At 45.6% G+C, this 16,011-nt stretch overlaps 1 protein-coding gene and 1 long non-coding RNA gene across 3 annotated transcripts in view; one reads left to right on the plus strand and one right to left on the minus strand.

Moving 5' to 3' along the window:
• Positions 1-10,643, minus strand: part of LOC113593181 (uncharacterized) — a 116,184-nt gene extending 105,541 nt beyond the window's left edge. The window contains exon 1 of the long non-coding RNA XR_003413246.2: positions 9,109-10,643. This is a non-coding gene — a long non-coding RNA (uncharacterized LOC113593181). The remainder of the gene's footprint in view (positions 1-9,108) is intronic.
• PLET1 (placenta expressed transcript 1) overlaps positions 1-16,011 on the plus strand; it is a 25,729-nt gene continuing 9,718 nt past the window's right edge. The window contains exons 1-4 of one of the 2 annotated variants that reach the window (XM_027036521.2): positions 4-237; positions 5,474-5,675; positions 8,550-8,611; positions 10,550-11,618. In XM_027036521.2, the coding sequence (XP_026892322.1) occupies positions 57-237; positions 5,474-5,675; positions 8,550-8,611; positions 10,550-10,842 (738 nt within the window). In that variant the 5' untranslated portion in view covers positions 4-56 and the 3' untranslated portion in view covers positions 10,843-11,618. Of the gene's footprint in view, positions 238-5,473; positions 5,676-8,549; positions 8,612-10,549; positions 11,619-16,011 lie in introns of those variants that run through there. The other variant, XR_008290696.1, reaches the window with a different exon arrangement.

Below are 16,011 nucleotides of genomic sequence, written 5' to 3' on the forward strand. Positions count from 1 at the left end.
TGAGTCGCAGGTATTTCCTAGTACCTGGCTCAGCTGTCTCCAAACCAGTCAAGACCATGGCAGTCCTCGGCTCCACACTGCTGCCACTCGGGCTGTTTCTATGCTTCGGACTGCTGTGTTCTTCTGCCAGCTCTGCAGGTGAAACTGACAAATGCATGTTCTTCAGTGAGGTCACCACCACTGGCCCAGGCATCATGGTCAATTCAGATGTCTATGACAGCAACAGAAACTACACAGGTGAGAAGCCGTTCTCTCTGTCGTCCTTTGCCTTCTATAGGGAGTTCATCAGAACTTCAGAGCACACCCCTCCATTCCTGCGCTCAATCACATAAAACATGTGTCTTTGACCCAAATGGGAAGTGGGGGCAGAAACAGAAAGAAAGAGAACATGTGATAGAGTTAGCTGGGTGGGGCTGTTTATGCCTGTTCTCTGCGCAAACCTGAGCCAGGGGGCCATGACGTCCCGACACCCAGATTAACTGAGCCCCAGCAAGAGCTCACCTGAGGCAAATTCTCTGACTTAAAGAAAAGGGGCATTTTTATTATTTTCAGGGGTAGTATCTGCATCACAGTCTGTAGGCTGTTTACATCCATTTGAGAGAACAATGCCCCTGTGGATGATGGCATGTTGCATGCCGGGAGGCGCTGTTCACCTTCAGTCTGTGGGAGGAAACTCGAGCGAGCTAGGCAGGGGAAGTGTTACTCTCCCACCTGGTTCACAAGCAGCCTGAAGCCAAGAGAAGTGAGGTGATGGCTCAGGGTTCCACTGCAGCAAGTAAGTGGCAGAACTGTCTGGCTCCTGAATCTTGGTCTTTCCTTCCCAATCTGATGCTTCTCTTCGAGGTGCCGAGGAACATTCTCCAAATATCCCATTTTGGATCAGCCAAACCTTATAAGTCAAGGCAGGTGCTTTCTAATTACATTCATAATAACAACATTTAATATGGTGGTTTACAGATATTCATGCATTTATTCCTCACAATAACCTGCGAGGCAGATACATACCACAGTCATTCCCATTTCACAGATGAGAAAACAGAGGCAGAGGTGATAGTCACTTGCTCAGGTCACAGAGCTACTTAGATGGTGGCACTGGGATAGAAACCCGAGCAGCCTAGCTTGAGACACCCGGCCCCTAACCACTGCACCATACGCCTCTCACTTACGGTACTGAGCACTGAGACCACTCATTATGTGCTGGGTGCTGTTCCAAGGGTAAATGCTATTGTCTTCCCAGATGAGAACTGTGGCACAGGAGAGTTAAAGTTTTTACCCAAGGTCACAGGAAGGAGCACTGTTGATATCTGAACCCAAGTTAACAGCTGAGATCTGTCCAGCTCCATTCAGCCAGGCTGTCCAGCTTCAGGGACCGCTGTCTCATTACTGTGTCATCCTACTATCCTAGAACTCGACCCCAGTTTTTCAGGGAGCACCAGGGTGGATATTACACCCATAAACTACAGAGTCCAGACTTTGGCAGGAGAACGACCATGGTCTGCCTTCCCATGCTCATCCTGTCTTGTCCTTTTTCCTTTTTTTTTTTCCATCGGGATTGTCACTAAGGGCCTCCGTTGTGACTCAGGTCACTGTATCCCACTCCTTCAGACAGTGGGTCCTATCCTACTAAGCCAGGGCAGATAATCTTATAATTCAAGATGAGGACAGGAAGGCATATGTATGACCTTATCTACAGAGAAGGACCTGGGGCAGGTCAGAGAAACAGCTACAAAAGAGATCACAGACCGCGGACTTAAGATAACATATCACAAAGTGAGGGATTCTGCTGCTGAAATCAAAGAAAAAGAAATCTATCTTGTGAAGATGTTGGGGGAGAGACATGCAGCATGGGGGCCTTCTGAAAGTAGGGAAGTAGGAGAAAGAACGGTCAGGAGAGGATCCATGAGACCCCTCGCAGGGGAATACACTGTGTGAGAGGGAAATCAGGCATTTACATAGGTGCTGGGTAGAGCAGGGGGGTGAGGAAGGAGGAGAGGAGCTCCGGGTCACCGAACACCTACTATGTGCCGGGCACTTCTCCAAGTTTCGTCTGACTTCGGCTCAGAACAGAAATGTGCTAAAAGTTCTATGATAAACTGAATCACTATGTGAATGATTTAAATTGGGAGTCAAAATCCTATGCTCATGGAGACGTGAAGTGTCAGACTCCACACCTAGGATTACACAACAAGCTCTGTGATCTCCTTGTAAGGGTGTCATTGCAGGACTCCTCTGGGATGCGGGACCTTTGGGGAGACTGGGTACATACCCACAAAGGGCAACAGCTTCTCCTTATTTTCATTTTGAATATTTTTTTAATTTCAGGGTTTGTGTCAACATTGGCAGGTCATATATAGACCAAATGGCATGTCCCATGGCACAATGGCAGCCTAGGTGTTATCTTAGGAGAGGTTTCCTAGGTTTGTCTTGGTATCAGGGAAAGAAACCTGTGATGCAGTGACAATATTAAGATTTTGCTGTGTAAGCATCGGCCTCCATTTTTCCCTTCAGTGGGCAAGAGGGATGTAACTTGCTTGCCTTTTTCCTGACCCTTCATCTTTAAGGGCACTGTACCACCTTGGGTGCACAACTTTTTAAATCAATCAGTGAGTAGTTATCTGGTACCCTCCAGGTGCCCAGCACTGGATGGGCCAGATACTGACATGGATGAAACCACAGTATATAGTACAAGCCAGGATGTAGTTAAGGACTCAATTCCATAAATATAAACATAAATGTTTCAGGAGAGAGAGGGAAAGAGGGCTGAACTGGCCAGGAGGTGGGACATAGGCAGGGTCCTGGAGGGTAAGCGGGGATGGAATATGTGATGAGAAGGCAGAATCCCAGATAGGTGGTCAGACACGAACAAAGGCCAGGGCAGGTGATGGCCGGGTGCATCTGCAGAGCCAGAAGAAGGCCGGCTGCCCTGAGGGCAGGAGGGCAGAAAACACAGTGAGCCAGGCTAGGAGGACCATGAAAACCATGTGCCGGGTCCTATAATCAAGAGAAGTGAAAATATAAAAGCAGAAATGTTTAGATCCTCTAGAAAGAAGGGCACTTGGACGGTTTTGGAGAGTACTGTATCCAGAAGGAAGTGTGTGTGGAATCTGATCTGGCTACGGTCTAAAGAGAGAAGGTGGAGGCCAGAAACCCAGACGACAGATGCCTGGGAGGGAAGAAAGGAGGCAGGAAGCCAGAGGGAGAGAGAGAGAGCAAGCAGAAGCAAGAACACAGGCAAGAGCATGCCCCCAGGAGAACTGACAGACTTGGTGAAATCTGCCGGACAGCATCGCAGAGCCCTCCACCCTGCGTATGTCTACAACAGCAGCCAGGTTCTTGCCGGGCAAGTCGGGGCCTGTGGGGTTTGGCTCAGCGCACCACCACCCCCACCCCACCCCCCCCCCCCCCCCCGCCCCCATGACTGGCAAAAACAAAGAGAAATGTTTTGTGCTTAAATAAATAAATAACAATGGCCATTCATCCAACACCCATCACGTGTTAAAGTCTTAACACTATTCTCTGTGCTACTCCCAGGAACCTTGTAAGATAAGGTATCATGATCTCCATGTAACAAGGGATAATATCATTATCCCCAGACCTAGGACCAGCCCTGGGGCAAAGTGGGCATTCAAGAAATATTTGTGGAGTGAGTGATGAACAAGGAAACCGAGGCTGAGAGATGAAATGGCTTGCTCCTAAATGTAAGAGCTACAGTTCTCATCTAGGATTGTCTGACCCTATTGTGCTACAGGCTTGATATTCTATGCTTTGTAAGGAGAAGTCTTTGAATGAATGTGAGTGGCTGACAGGGACCTGGAGAACAGCCCTTTGGCATTGAGAAATTCTTTCAGAAGGGATCTTATTATTATTTTTTTAATGTTAATATATTTATTTTGAGAGAGAGAGCTAGCTGGGGAGGGGCAGAGAGAGGGAGAGAGAGAATCTGCAGAGAGAGAGAATCTGCTGCAGCACAGAGCCTGACTCGGGGCTCGATCTCACAAACCGCAAGATCATGACGTGAGCTAAAATCAAGAGTCGGGCCCGCACTTAACCAACTGAGCCACCCAGGCACCCCTCAGAAGGGATCTTCTGAGGGAGAAAATGGACAGACTGAAACATTCTCTTGAAATTCCCTCTCCACTACCCATCAGGATGCTGGAATCTAGCCTGTGAGTGCACCCCAGGCTAGATCAACACGGAAGACTCACCTGATTGGGGAAGGTCAAGAAACCCTAGGGTTATGTGATAGGTACTAGGGCTCAGAGACCCCATCCCTTCCCTCACACTTGACAATAGAGACCAAGAGGACCAGGAAATGGGCTCTGCTTTGACTTGTCACTAACAGGCCCTTATTTCATGACCGACTTCCCAAGGGGCCCACTTGACCCTTTCTCATGCATCAACCACATCTCTTCCCACTCTCCACTCACCCTGACAGAAGGGGAGAAGAGGCTATCCCCTTCAACTGGCTGATAGGAACCTGGCTCCACAGATAAAGAGCCATCCACGAGCTCACCCCTATTATATAGCAAAACCAGGGCCAGAGTACTGGTCTTCTTTTACCTTTTACTATAAAAAATTTGGAAAACGCAAAAATGCACTAGGAAGAAAATAAAAATAATCTATAATCCCACTACCAAGAAATCATACTTAATATCTGTTACTTTATTTTATTTTTTTAATTTACATCCAAATTAGTTAGCATGTAGTGCAACAATGACTTCAGGATTAGATTTCTTAATGCCCCTTACCCATTTAGCCCATCCCCCACCCACAACCCCTCCAGTAACCCTCAGTTTGTTTTTCATATTTATGAGTCTCTTATGTTTTGTCCCCCTCCCTGTTTTTATATTATTTTTTTCCCTTCCCTTGTGTTCATCTGTTCTGTGTCTTAAAGTCCTCATATGAGTGAAGTCATATGATTTTTGTCTTTCTCTGACTGATACTTTCACTTAGCATAATACCCTCCAGTTCCATCCACGTAGTTGCAAATGGCAAGATTTCATTCTTTTTGATTGCTGTGTAATACTCCATTGTATATATATATACCACATCTTCTTTATCCATTCATCCATCGATGGACATTTGGGCTCTTACCATACTTTGGCTATTGTCGATACTGCTGCTATAAACATGGGGGTGCATGTGTCCTTTCAAAACAGCACACTTGTATCCCTTGGATAAATGCCTAGTAGTGCAATTGCTGGCTTGTAGGGTAGTTCTATTTTTAGTTTTTTGAGGAACCTCCATACTGTTGTCCAGAGTGGCTGCACCAGCTTGCACTCCCGCACCATAGTTAGTATCTCATATTTCCTTCCAGACTTTTTTCATCAACTTCCTTTAAAATGGGATTGTATTATATGCACATCCTATTTGTAACTTTCTTTTTGCACACTAAATTTTGATTTCATGACCTTCATCCCCCTGTCACATGCCACAGATGGTGGCTGATTGTTTCCTTGTCATTCCCTCGTAGTATGGGTTCCTGTAAATGCCAATATCAGCTCTGTGGTCCTGCGAGCAGTGGATGAGAACAACACCTCACTAGGCCTCTGGGAAAAAGCAGACGAGCTTTGCAACAGCAGCGCCCTGTATCACCTGGAGAACTTGAATGACAAGCTCTTCACAGCAAACTGGGTATCTCCTAACTCCGAAAACATAACCACAATCGAGCTACAGTAAGAACCTGTCACCATGTGATTTGCTTTGGGCTTTTATGGGCTTTTTGCAGATGGGGTTTATGCAGTTTTACACTGACCTGAGATGGCTCAAAATGCACCCCAGACACGAAGTGGAGAATTTAGTAGCTGTGCTCTTTTTCTGCTTCACCATTCTGTCCAACATTTTACCTACAGTTCATGCGCACACACACGCACCCCCCTCCCCCCAGGGCAGGCTCAACATAGACAGAAAGATCTGGTTTTGAAGAAATCCAGAGCTAGACAGTGGTTAAAGCAAACCAAGCTAACAAACAAATGAAAACCGAATTTATTCAGGACTGTCGCAACAGAAGAACCTAAAATAGAATAAGGCTCAATTCTGAATACCATGTGGGCAAGTGGGAATTTACAGCCAAGAAGCAGGGTGGGGGGGTTGGGGGGGGTCACTAAGAAGAAACAACAAGGCCTGTAAGGGGGATTCTGGCTAAACTGACCTAACAGGATTCTTGCAGAAGGCAGGCCAAGGTGAGCAGATATTATCTGGGGTGGTAGAGGAGGAAGAACCAGGTGTTAGGGGTGAAGGGTGAGAGGTAATTGCTCACCTGACTTAGAAGTGTTCTTGCTGAAACCAGATTTTACAAGGAACTGCACAGATAGGTCTGGGAGAAGGTTCTGGAGCCTGACTAAAGTTTGGTCAAGCAAAGAATCTTTGCCACTGGGCACATGTTTGCATCAAATTCCAGAGGATCATTTTTTAAAACAGATTTGTTTTGAAAATGGCAAGTGTGATGATCACGTAATAACACTGGCTTCCTAGTATCACACCGAATGGACACACTCAGATTCCGAGGCGAGGCCAGCCGGTGCTCACATTCCACTTTAACAAAACGACCTTCCTCTCAGCTAGAGATGTTACCCAGGTTACTTTAGGAGCCCACGTTGAGAGGCCCTCACACTTTCAGACTGCCACTCTGTACCAAAAGGGCAGGTCTCACCATGAAGCCATGTCCCCGGTCAATAGCCACCAAGTCTCTACAGACACTGATGGTGATGATGCTGTTGAGCCATCCTGCCTTCTCCTGCCATGCCTGGGGCCTGATGGGACATGGCTGGCTCTGGAGAAGTCATTTTGTCCACGGTGACTTCTGAGAGTGGAAATGCAAGGGAGCTGCTACATCCCAGCCTCCTGATGACAGCAGTCTCCTAGATGCCAACCAAAGCTAATCAGGGCAATGACTCTGCTTACACGTCACATCATTAAAGCCTCTACACTCCATGCAACAACAGATGAAAGACCCAACGGTGACTACCTGCCACAGAAACAGCACATCCCCACAGACAGTACGGTCTCCAGACCCCTCCTTGGCCCACGCGGCTGACAAGGGGAGGGACCGGCACATATAATGGGGGTACAGACAGCAGGGAGCTCCACCGTGCTGGGTGGGGCACAAGGAGATGTGAAGAGGCCCCTGCCTCTGGGGCTCCACAATGAGTTCCGGGGAGGCAAGGCCTCTGTAGAAATCACTGCAGAGGGTGAACATCACTTCCTCCAGAAAGCATTCCCTAAACCCCCAGGTCAAGTTCCAGCTCCCTGCTTTTCACCCTCAGAACTTTCACTGCTTCTTCACAACACATAGCACACCTGGGATCCATTACTTACCTCGTCCACTGATTGTTTTACTTTTTAAAAAAATTTTTAAATGTTTATTTTTGAGAGAAAGAGAGTGCGAGTTGGGAGGAGCAGGGAGAGGGAGACACAGAATCCGAAGCAGCTCCTGATTCTGAGTTGTCAGCAAAGAGCCTGATGGGAGGCTCAAACCCGTGGACTGTGAGATCATGACCTGAGCCAAAGTCAGATACTAAACCGACTGAGCCACCCAGGAGCCCCTGATTGTTTTGTTTAAAGTCTGCCTCCCTGAAGAGACTGTAAGTGCTACAAGGATTAGAACCACGTCTGTCGCATCCACCAATGTCCCCTCAGCACCAAGCACAGTGATCGGCATGTGGTGCACACTCATTAACTGTTGAATGTATGAACGAGAGAATGGGTTGATAGTGAAATCACTATAATAAGAATAGCATACCAAGGGGGCACCTAGGAGGCTCAGTCAGTTAAGCATCCAACTCTCGGTTTCGGCTCAGGTCATGATCTCACAGTTTGTGGGTTTGAGACCTGTGTGGAGCTGCACACTGTCAGCATGGAGCCTGCTTGGGATTCTCTCTGTCCCTCTGTCTCTCTCTCTGCCCCTCCCCTGCTTGCATTCTCCCTCTCCCTCCCCCTCTCCCTCTCTCTCAAAATAAATAAATAAGTTTAAAAAAAAAAAAAGAACAACATACCAAGCTGTACAGATCATTTAATGAACATTGAGCACCTACTATGTGTCAGGCATTGCTGACAACAGAACCTGTCCCCATGGAGCTGGCCCTCCTGTGGCAGAAGAGGCTCACAGCAAGGCAATGCAGTCGAGGAGCATGTCTCTCTAATGGAGCTCTGTGTGGGTTAATGACAACAGGGAGAAATGACTTCACAGAGGTTACTATTGAGTATATGGGCAGATGGGACCAGGACGGAGATCACAGGCAGGGCTGGCTTGGACAAAGAGTAGAGGTTCAGAGTGGTTCAAACAAAGAGCAGAGGTACATACCAGCCGGTGAGGAGTTCAGGGTGCTGTAATTGGTGGGGTGGGGGATGGACAAGAACTTGGCTGGAGCAAGACCACAGAGGATCTTAGTCAAGACAATATAGACCAGATCAGTATTTAACGATCTGCTGATTATGCTGTAGAGAACACTAAGGTCGGGATCCTCTGGGAAGGAAGAAATGGGAGCAGGACTCGTGAATTCCAGAGCTGAGGTCCTCACCACGATCTCTTATTGATTTGCCCTCCACAGAGCCTTTGCTATCAATTTCTACAACATGGCTACATTTTCTTCTCTGCAACTAAGAAGAAAAGGTAAGTTCCTCTGTGGCCTATTTACACATCTGGCAGTGATTCAGTCAGCCTGGAAAATTACTTTGTGGATGTTCTAGAAAGTCTTCTGGTCATGATTGTCCAGATGTCAGTTGAGTCCCCCAACACCTGAGACCTACAGAAGACGGCTCAACCCCTTATCAGATGCCCTCTGGGAAACAAAAACCATTCCCAACATTTCTGCCAACTCCCAGGGGCTAACTCTCAGTCACCTGTGGCTCCAGACTACTGCTTCCTCAGGAGCCATTATGTCTAATACTACATAGATGGATATGAAAGTCAGCTCTTTCTTTAATCTCCACAAAGAATTCCCACTCACACAAAGTCTTCATATGTATAGCAGACTCTAACCAAGGGGCTGAAGGGAAGAGGGGGAGATTTGCATAAAGAAGGGTTGATAGTGTAGAAATACTCATACTTTCCTTCATTCTCAGAGTGGCCTCTGGCCACCACCACTACCACCAGAGATTTACACCGACCTTTCACAGGCTGTCGTCTCCAACTTCAAACCATCCTGGAGCTCCTGGTCCTTCTCCTCCCTTCTCTGTCCTCTTCCTTCTCTCCTACCTCCTTCTATGGAGTTAAAACAAATTCGAGACACTGAGGTCCAAGAAAGATAGGTAACTTGCCCAAAGCCACACAGAAAGCAAATGGCAAAACTAGGACTCACAGTCCACATCTTATACTTTTTTCCACTTTTCTTAGACTTACATCAAAACTAGAAAGACAACATTTTACTACGAATGAAGTTTTAAAATGCAAAGCTCAACCAAGAACAATAAACATTAGTCTTTCTTAATGTCCAGATAACAAGTCTTCCTTGGGAGCCCCCCAACATGCAGTATGATGCTCATCTTCCTGCTGACTGTACATTGCAAATGTGGTCACAAGGGATATCTGTTTTCAGCAATAGATTTTAAAGTGATTCTGCCTAAGGAAACTATTACATGAATGCCTTCATGGCTTCCTTTGGTGCTTCCCCTCTGTGGAAAGACCAGGGTATTATTTTCTCCCTGAAGGGTATTTTCAAGATGAACACTCATGTAAATGCTAAGAAAGAAAGAAAAAATGTGTGTTTCTAATCAGGATTCCTTCAAGTAGTTGTGTTCAGACTTTGTGGCTCAGTGGGATACTAGAGAAACATTTGCCCTGGAGAAACACTAAATGAGATAAGACAAGGCCTCCTAACTGGAAGACACCCTCCCGCTGGGGACAGTGCTTGGGCCCGAGCAAATCACAGGATTTCTCCCTTCTTATTCTTCTATATAGTCCTCTTTGATCCATAGACCCCTGGAGGCATCATTATAATACTCCAGGTTTTCCAGGATCAGACTACCCCAGGGCCTGGTTCTCTGCTTCTCTGCAAGGCAACCTCAGAGAACCCATGGATGGTCAGACCCCCACATCTGAGAATGACCAGTGCCTCTGAAACCACAGAAAGAGATTCAGGGGTTTGTACAGGGCCTCTTTGCACTTGCTTTAGGGCAGGGTAGCCATCCTCAGGTCTGAATGATTATCTATTCTTACAAGCTTTACATGCAACCTTTGAAATTAGTAGGAAAAAAAGAAAATCATGCCATTCTGGATGATATTTGCACTGGTTGATCTAATATAACATTAAGGACATAAAGACATAGGAGGACAGACTACCCACCCAACAACAAATTCAGTAGTTGTATAAATTCCTTCCCATTTAGGATTGTGTAGACCTTAAGGGTAGAGAATCTTTCTTACTTGCATTTTGTTCCTTGACATTCTGTACCCCTAGTTTTTTCCTCATCCTCTACAAATACTTGGTAACTGAGAAGGGTCTACTGAAATTTGCTCCAGCGTTCCATCAGATTAGCCTCCTTTCTCTACTGCCCACCACCACCTCCCCCCAACAAAGAGATTGTGATGCTATTGTTTGTTTGTTTCCAGAGACAACCAGCTCCCAGATATCCACAACCAGGACAACCCCAAGCCCAAACCCAATGACAGGACACATCTCTACAACCAGGACAACCCCAAGCCCAAACCCAATGACAGGACACATCTCCACAACCAGGACAACCCCAAGGCCAAGCCCAATGACAAGACATATCTCCACAACCAGGACAACCCCACGCCTGACTCCAAGGACAACCAGCTTGGCCAACAAAACCTTCCTATGCCCCATCACAAGTGCCATTCAGATCCTGATAGTCTTTCTCACCAGCAAACTCCTCTCCTAGAAGGAAGCTAGGAAAATAATTATTCCTGCCTCCTCTGCATCTCCTACATTGAGTTCCAAGCCAGGGCTCTGACAGGTGTGCGAATGAAGACTTTACATTCTCAAATGTACAACTCTACTGCCACTGCTTTGGACAAAAAAACAGAGACTTGGGATCACTTGGTGGAGGGTAGCTAGTTCACTCACTGGTGGACGTGTAGCACACAGATGTTCAACTGGATCTCTCAGGACACAAATTAGGGTTTTTTGTGGTTTTTGGTTGTTGTTGTTGTTAACTACTTAGACCTGGTCTGGGTGTAACCTGGAATTCTGGCTTTCGATTTCACATGCTGACAGCCAATTCCATGACCAATGTAAACTTTTGTTCGCTGCCAAATGATTTCTCCACGCCCCAGTCTCTGTGGGAAAAAACCTTTCCTCACTTGCAAGATGATCTCAGATTTCTGACCAAACCCACTCAGGTTACACTGAGGTTCTATGTCTCATGTCACTCAACAAGGAAAGGAGAAAGGAATAGCCCTGATGCTATTGGCCACACCAGTAGCATGTGAAGGGCTAGAGAAAAGGAATGTACAAGTCTGAGCAACCTAAAATGGGGAATTACTATGGTATAAAATACATTATCTTTTTGTCATACCAAATAAGCTATATTTCAAACAAGAATAATGAATGTGTTAAATCCAAATACAAGTCTTTAGTGAGTGGTTACTCTAAAAGTACAAAATACTATCTGATTTTACTCATGTATGTGAACATTAAAAAAAAAAATTAACAGAACAGTAGGAGTGTCTATGTTTTCAAAGACAGATCCAAGGGTAAAATTTTCCCAAGGTTATTTTCCTCAAGTTACAAACTGGTCATTTTTCCCCTAATGGTAATTTTCACTAAGAAAAGGGCAAAATATTTACAGTATTCATAACACAATGTAAAACCAAAAGAAAGCATAGGGTTTCCCATAGTACCCTGATGATAAGCAACAAAGTTTTCTTTTAATAATTATACTAAATTCCAGGATGCCAACATCCAGCACCTAGCCTTCCTTGGGGACAGCTTCTGTCAATTTCTTCCTCTTCCCTGAGAATAGGCCATACTTTCCTACTTGTAGGTTTTTAACTTCTGTTGAGATCTGGACATGGTGAAGGTTATAACACAGGGCCTCTGGAAATCAGACTCCCCTGCCCCTCCCAGGGCATGCTGCTGCTTGTTGAGAGCCTCCGTCCATCTGTTGAGGGATCTCTCAACTCCTCTGGGCAGACTCCACTCTTTTACTTGTTTAATTTTTTTTAATGTTTGTTTGTTTGTTTGTTTATTTATTGAGAGTCAGAGGGGGGAGGGGGAGAAAGCCAGGAAGGGGCAGGGAGAGAGAGGGAGAGAAAGAAATCCCAAGCAGGCTATTAGGCTGTCTGTGCTGTTGGTGCAGAGCCCGACATGGGGCTTGAACCCACGAACTATGAGATCATGACCTGAGCCAAAGTCAAGAGTCAGATGCTAACTGACTGAGCCACCCATGCGCCCCGCAGACTGTGCTCTTTGTTGAGTGTGGTCACTGACATCTCTGCTATATTATCTCAGCAGTCAACTAGTAACCTCACAGATTTTCTTACATGTCAAAATTTAGCAGCCTCTTTCTTCATTAAGCATTCCTGTAATAGCTGGAAGTTTTTTTTATATTAGATCCTAGAGTTTGTAGAGAAAGTTCACTGACAGTTTTTGCCAGCAGGATGGTTTCTGCAGTGGATAGACCAATTCCTGGAGCTCCCCATTCTGCCACTTTCTATGACATCACTGGGTAGCCACCATTAGTATATGCCAGGCGCTGTGCTAAAGCACCTTAAAAGCATCATCGCAGATAATCGTCACAAGAACCCTATGAGACAGAGCTGTTTCACAGATAAGGACACTCGGGCGGAGAGAGAGAAATAGTTTGCCCAAAGTCACTCACTGAATAAGTAATGAAGCTGGGTTTCTACCATTTTGGAACCTGCACCATAAACAAGGACACTCAAAGGGCCCCCTGTGCGGCTTCTACATGCCCTGGCATCCTCCAGGGCACCTGGTTCCCCAGGGTCATATGACAAGAAGAGGGTATGGAAGGTATGTGTGTCTCTCAGGGACACAAGCAGGCTGCGTGTTCCCACAGTCCTCCATACCCCACTCTCTGCTGCCACCTGTAAGATAAACTGCGATGACCCAAGACCCAACAAGTTTCATATATACCTGTCGTGGGCCAGCCTGGCCTCATCTCAGGTTCGGTGTGGAAGGTGTGACAACAACTGGAGGCTCAGCAAAAATATTCTCTTGAGTTGGAAAACTTTTAGACTCGAAGAAGTCTGGGAAGAGCTGAACTCAGACACGCAACACAGAGGTAGCTGTGCGAGAGAGCACTGGGTTCGGAGGCAGGAAGCCTGTTAAATTCTAGTCCGGCTACTAAGTAAAAAAGTGACCTTAGGTAAGTGGCTTTACCCTCGTTTGCTTCGGTTTGCATCTGTTACACACAGGGTTGCCCAGGTGGTATCTGAGCCTTCTTGCAGATAGGTCTCCATTTTGATTTCTCTGTCACATCCAGACCTAGTTCTAAGGGTCTATCTAGCTGGAGATGGTAAGTTGGTGCTAAGTCAGTGATGCTTTATGCCACGTCTGACTGATTGGCAGACACTGCTGGGAGCACTGTTGAGGAGGATTCTGAAGCAAAAGCCAGGCTCAGAAATAGTGTCGTATTCAACAAGTATTATCTTCCTTGGGCTCAGGAGGCAGGACTGAGTGTCAGGGGACCCAGGTATCTGCCGTCCTTAGTCCCTAAAGTGAATCCAGTGAGTGGCTACAGAACAAGAGGAAAGGGATGATCAAGTACGTACATTCAGTCTAGGAACAGCTAACTCTGATCGTCACTACCAGGGAAGTGACTCACACAAGGAAAACAAAGGCATACAGGCAACTCCAAGGAAGCCCACAGGTGGCACCTCAAGCAGAGAACAAAAGATAGACTGTTTTCACTCCCACACTCACTTGCCCAACCTTGTTCTTCCACTTTTATGTTTTCTTGTTTGCGGCTTCGTGTTTTGTGAACTCGATGCATTCTTTTTTTTTTAAGTTTTTTTTAATGCTTATTTATTTTTGAGAGAGAGAGAGTGTGTGTGTGTGTGTGGGCAGGGGAGGGGCAGAGAGAGATGGAGACACAGAACCCGAAGCAGGCTCCAGGCACCCAGCTGTCAGCGCAGAGCCCAACGCGGGGCTGGAACTCACAGACCTCAAGATCATAACCTGAGTTGAAGTCGGATGCTTAACTGACTGAGCCACCTAGGCACCCCTCAAAGCATTCTTACCCTGTGTTAGAAGCAGCAACTGACTACCCATTTAAGGGAAGTGATCATTCATTCCTGAGGAAGTAGGTGAGAAAACTGCTATCTTCCAAATCCCATTACCTCAAAGACATTCATTCACATGCCAGAAAAAGTCCCGAGCCTGGTCAGTGGTCCAGGTATCACAGCAACTATTCAGAGCGGGAAGAAAATTCAGAACAGGCAGAACATTCAGATATTACCTTATTATCTATCAACCTCCACGTTACTTTTTAAAATAAATGTTTAAAATATTCATAATTAACTGAAACATTTTTATTTCACACAAGAGGTGGTTCAGCAATTGTCTTAAAGCCTAATTTCTTTTATTTTTTTTTAATTTTTTTTTTAACGTTTATTTATTTTTGAGACAGAGAGAGACAGAGCATGAACGGGGAAGGGGCAGAGAGAGAGGGAGACACAGAATCAGAAGCGGGCTCCAGGCTCTGAGCCATCAGCCCAGAGCCCGACGTGGGGCTCGAACTCACGGACCGCGAGATCGTGACCTGAGCTGAAGTCGGACACTTAACCGACTGAGCCACCCAGGCGCCCCTTAAAGCCTAATTTCTGAGACCAGACTGCCTGGGTTCAATTTCATTTAATTTTACCCCTTGTTAGTTGTGGGGCCCTGTACAAGTTACTCACCTTCTATGTGACTCAGTTTCTTCATCTGTTAAAATAGGGTGAAATACAGTAGCTACCCATAAGCTGTTGTGGAGATTAAATCAGTTAACATATACAAAGCATTTGGAACAGTACCTGGTACAAAGTAAGCACTATATAATTATTTAATGCCTAGAAAAAGTATTACAAATGATACACTGATGTACAAGAAAGCCAAGTATTATTCCCATATAAATTTGTACAAATAAAACGGTACCTATAACAAGGACTAAAAGTGCTAATTTGTAATTCTTATAAGAAATGGCCAATGTCTGACTTCCCACAATCTTTCTCCCTCCAGCCCCACCTTCACCTTCACACTTCAAGGTTCTAAGTAAAATGTCTCCTAGCGCACTGGGTCAGCTCCTTTCTTCTAGAGAAACTAAACAATGGGTGAGGAATTGAATTACTCCACATAATTAAGAGTTAGGAGGGAAGGTGAGAAGAAAAAGCAAGAGTATCATAAGGATTGGCACAGAAAGGAGCTTCTGGAGGCTGAACGGAGAGGCCAAGGGATTTCCCAACACCTGCTCTTGGTTACAAACCATTTCTGTCTTAATGTCCTTCCAGAGATACAAATGAAAATTAGAGGGGCGCCTGGGTGGCTCGGTCGGTTAAGCGTCTGACTTCAGCTCAGTTCATGATCTCGCAGTCCCTGAGTTCAAGCCCCACGTCGGGCTCTATGCTGATAGCTCGGAGCCTGGAGCCTGCTTCAGATTCTGTGTCTCCCTCTCTCCCTGTCCCTCCCCTGCTCACACTCTGTCTGTCTCTCTCTCAAAAATAAATACACATTAAAGAAAAAAAAGTGAAAATTAGAATTATTTTACTTCTGATAGCTGGACTATATTTCTTTGACTTTGGACCAGCAGTGAAACTGGGACATATGGACTCACCCTGCACCCAGCCCTGCTTTTATGTAAGTTATATCTATGTATATAGATAGAATGAGGTTAAATATATATACCTGGTAGAAATAGGAAATAATTTAACATATGCAAAAACTACACATTTATCTATGCATATGCATATAACCTGTATATAAAAATAACTTCAGACTCAGATGCTTGAGTCCAACAAACTCAAAAAGCATTTGGCTAAATTAACAAAATATGTAGACAGAGCACATTTAAAAACCTTGGGAAATTTTTTGAATCGTTATTTTAATTGAG

This window comes from Acinonyx jubatus, chromosome D1, assembly GCF_027475565.1.
Source record: "Acinonyx jubatus isolate Ajub_Pintada_27869175 chromosome D1, VMU_Ajub_asm_v1.0, whole genome shotgun sequence".
Taxonomy (NCBI): Eukaryota; Metazoa; Chordata; class Mammalia; order Carnivora; family Felidae; genus Acinonyx; species Acinonyx jubatus.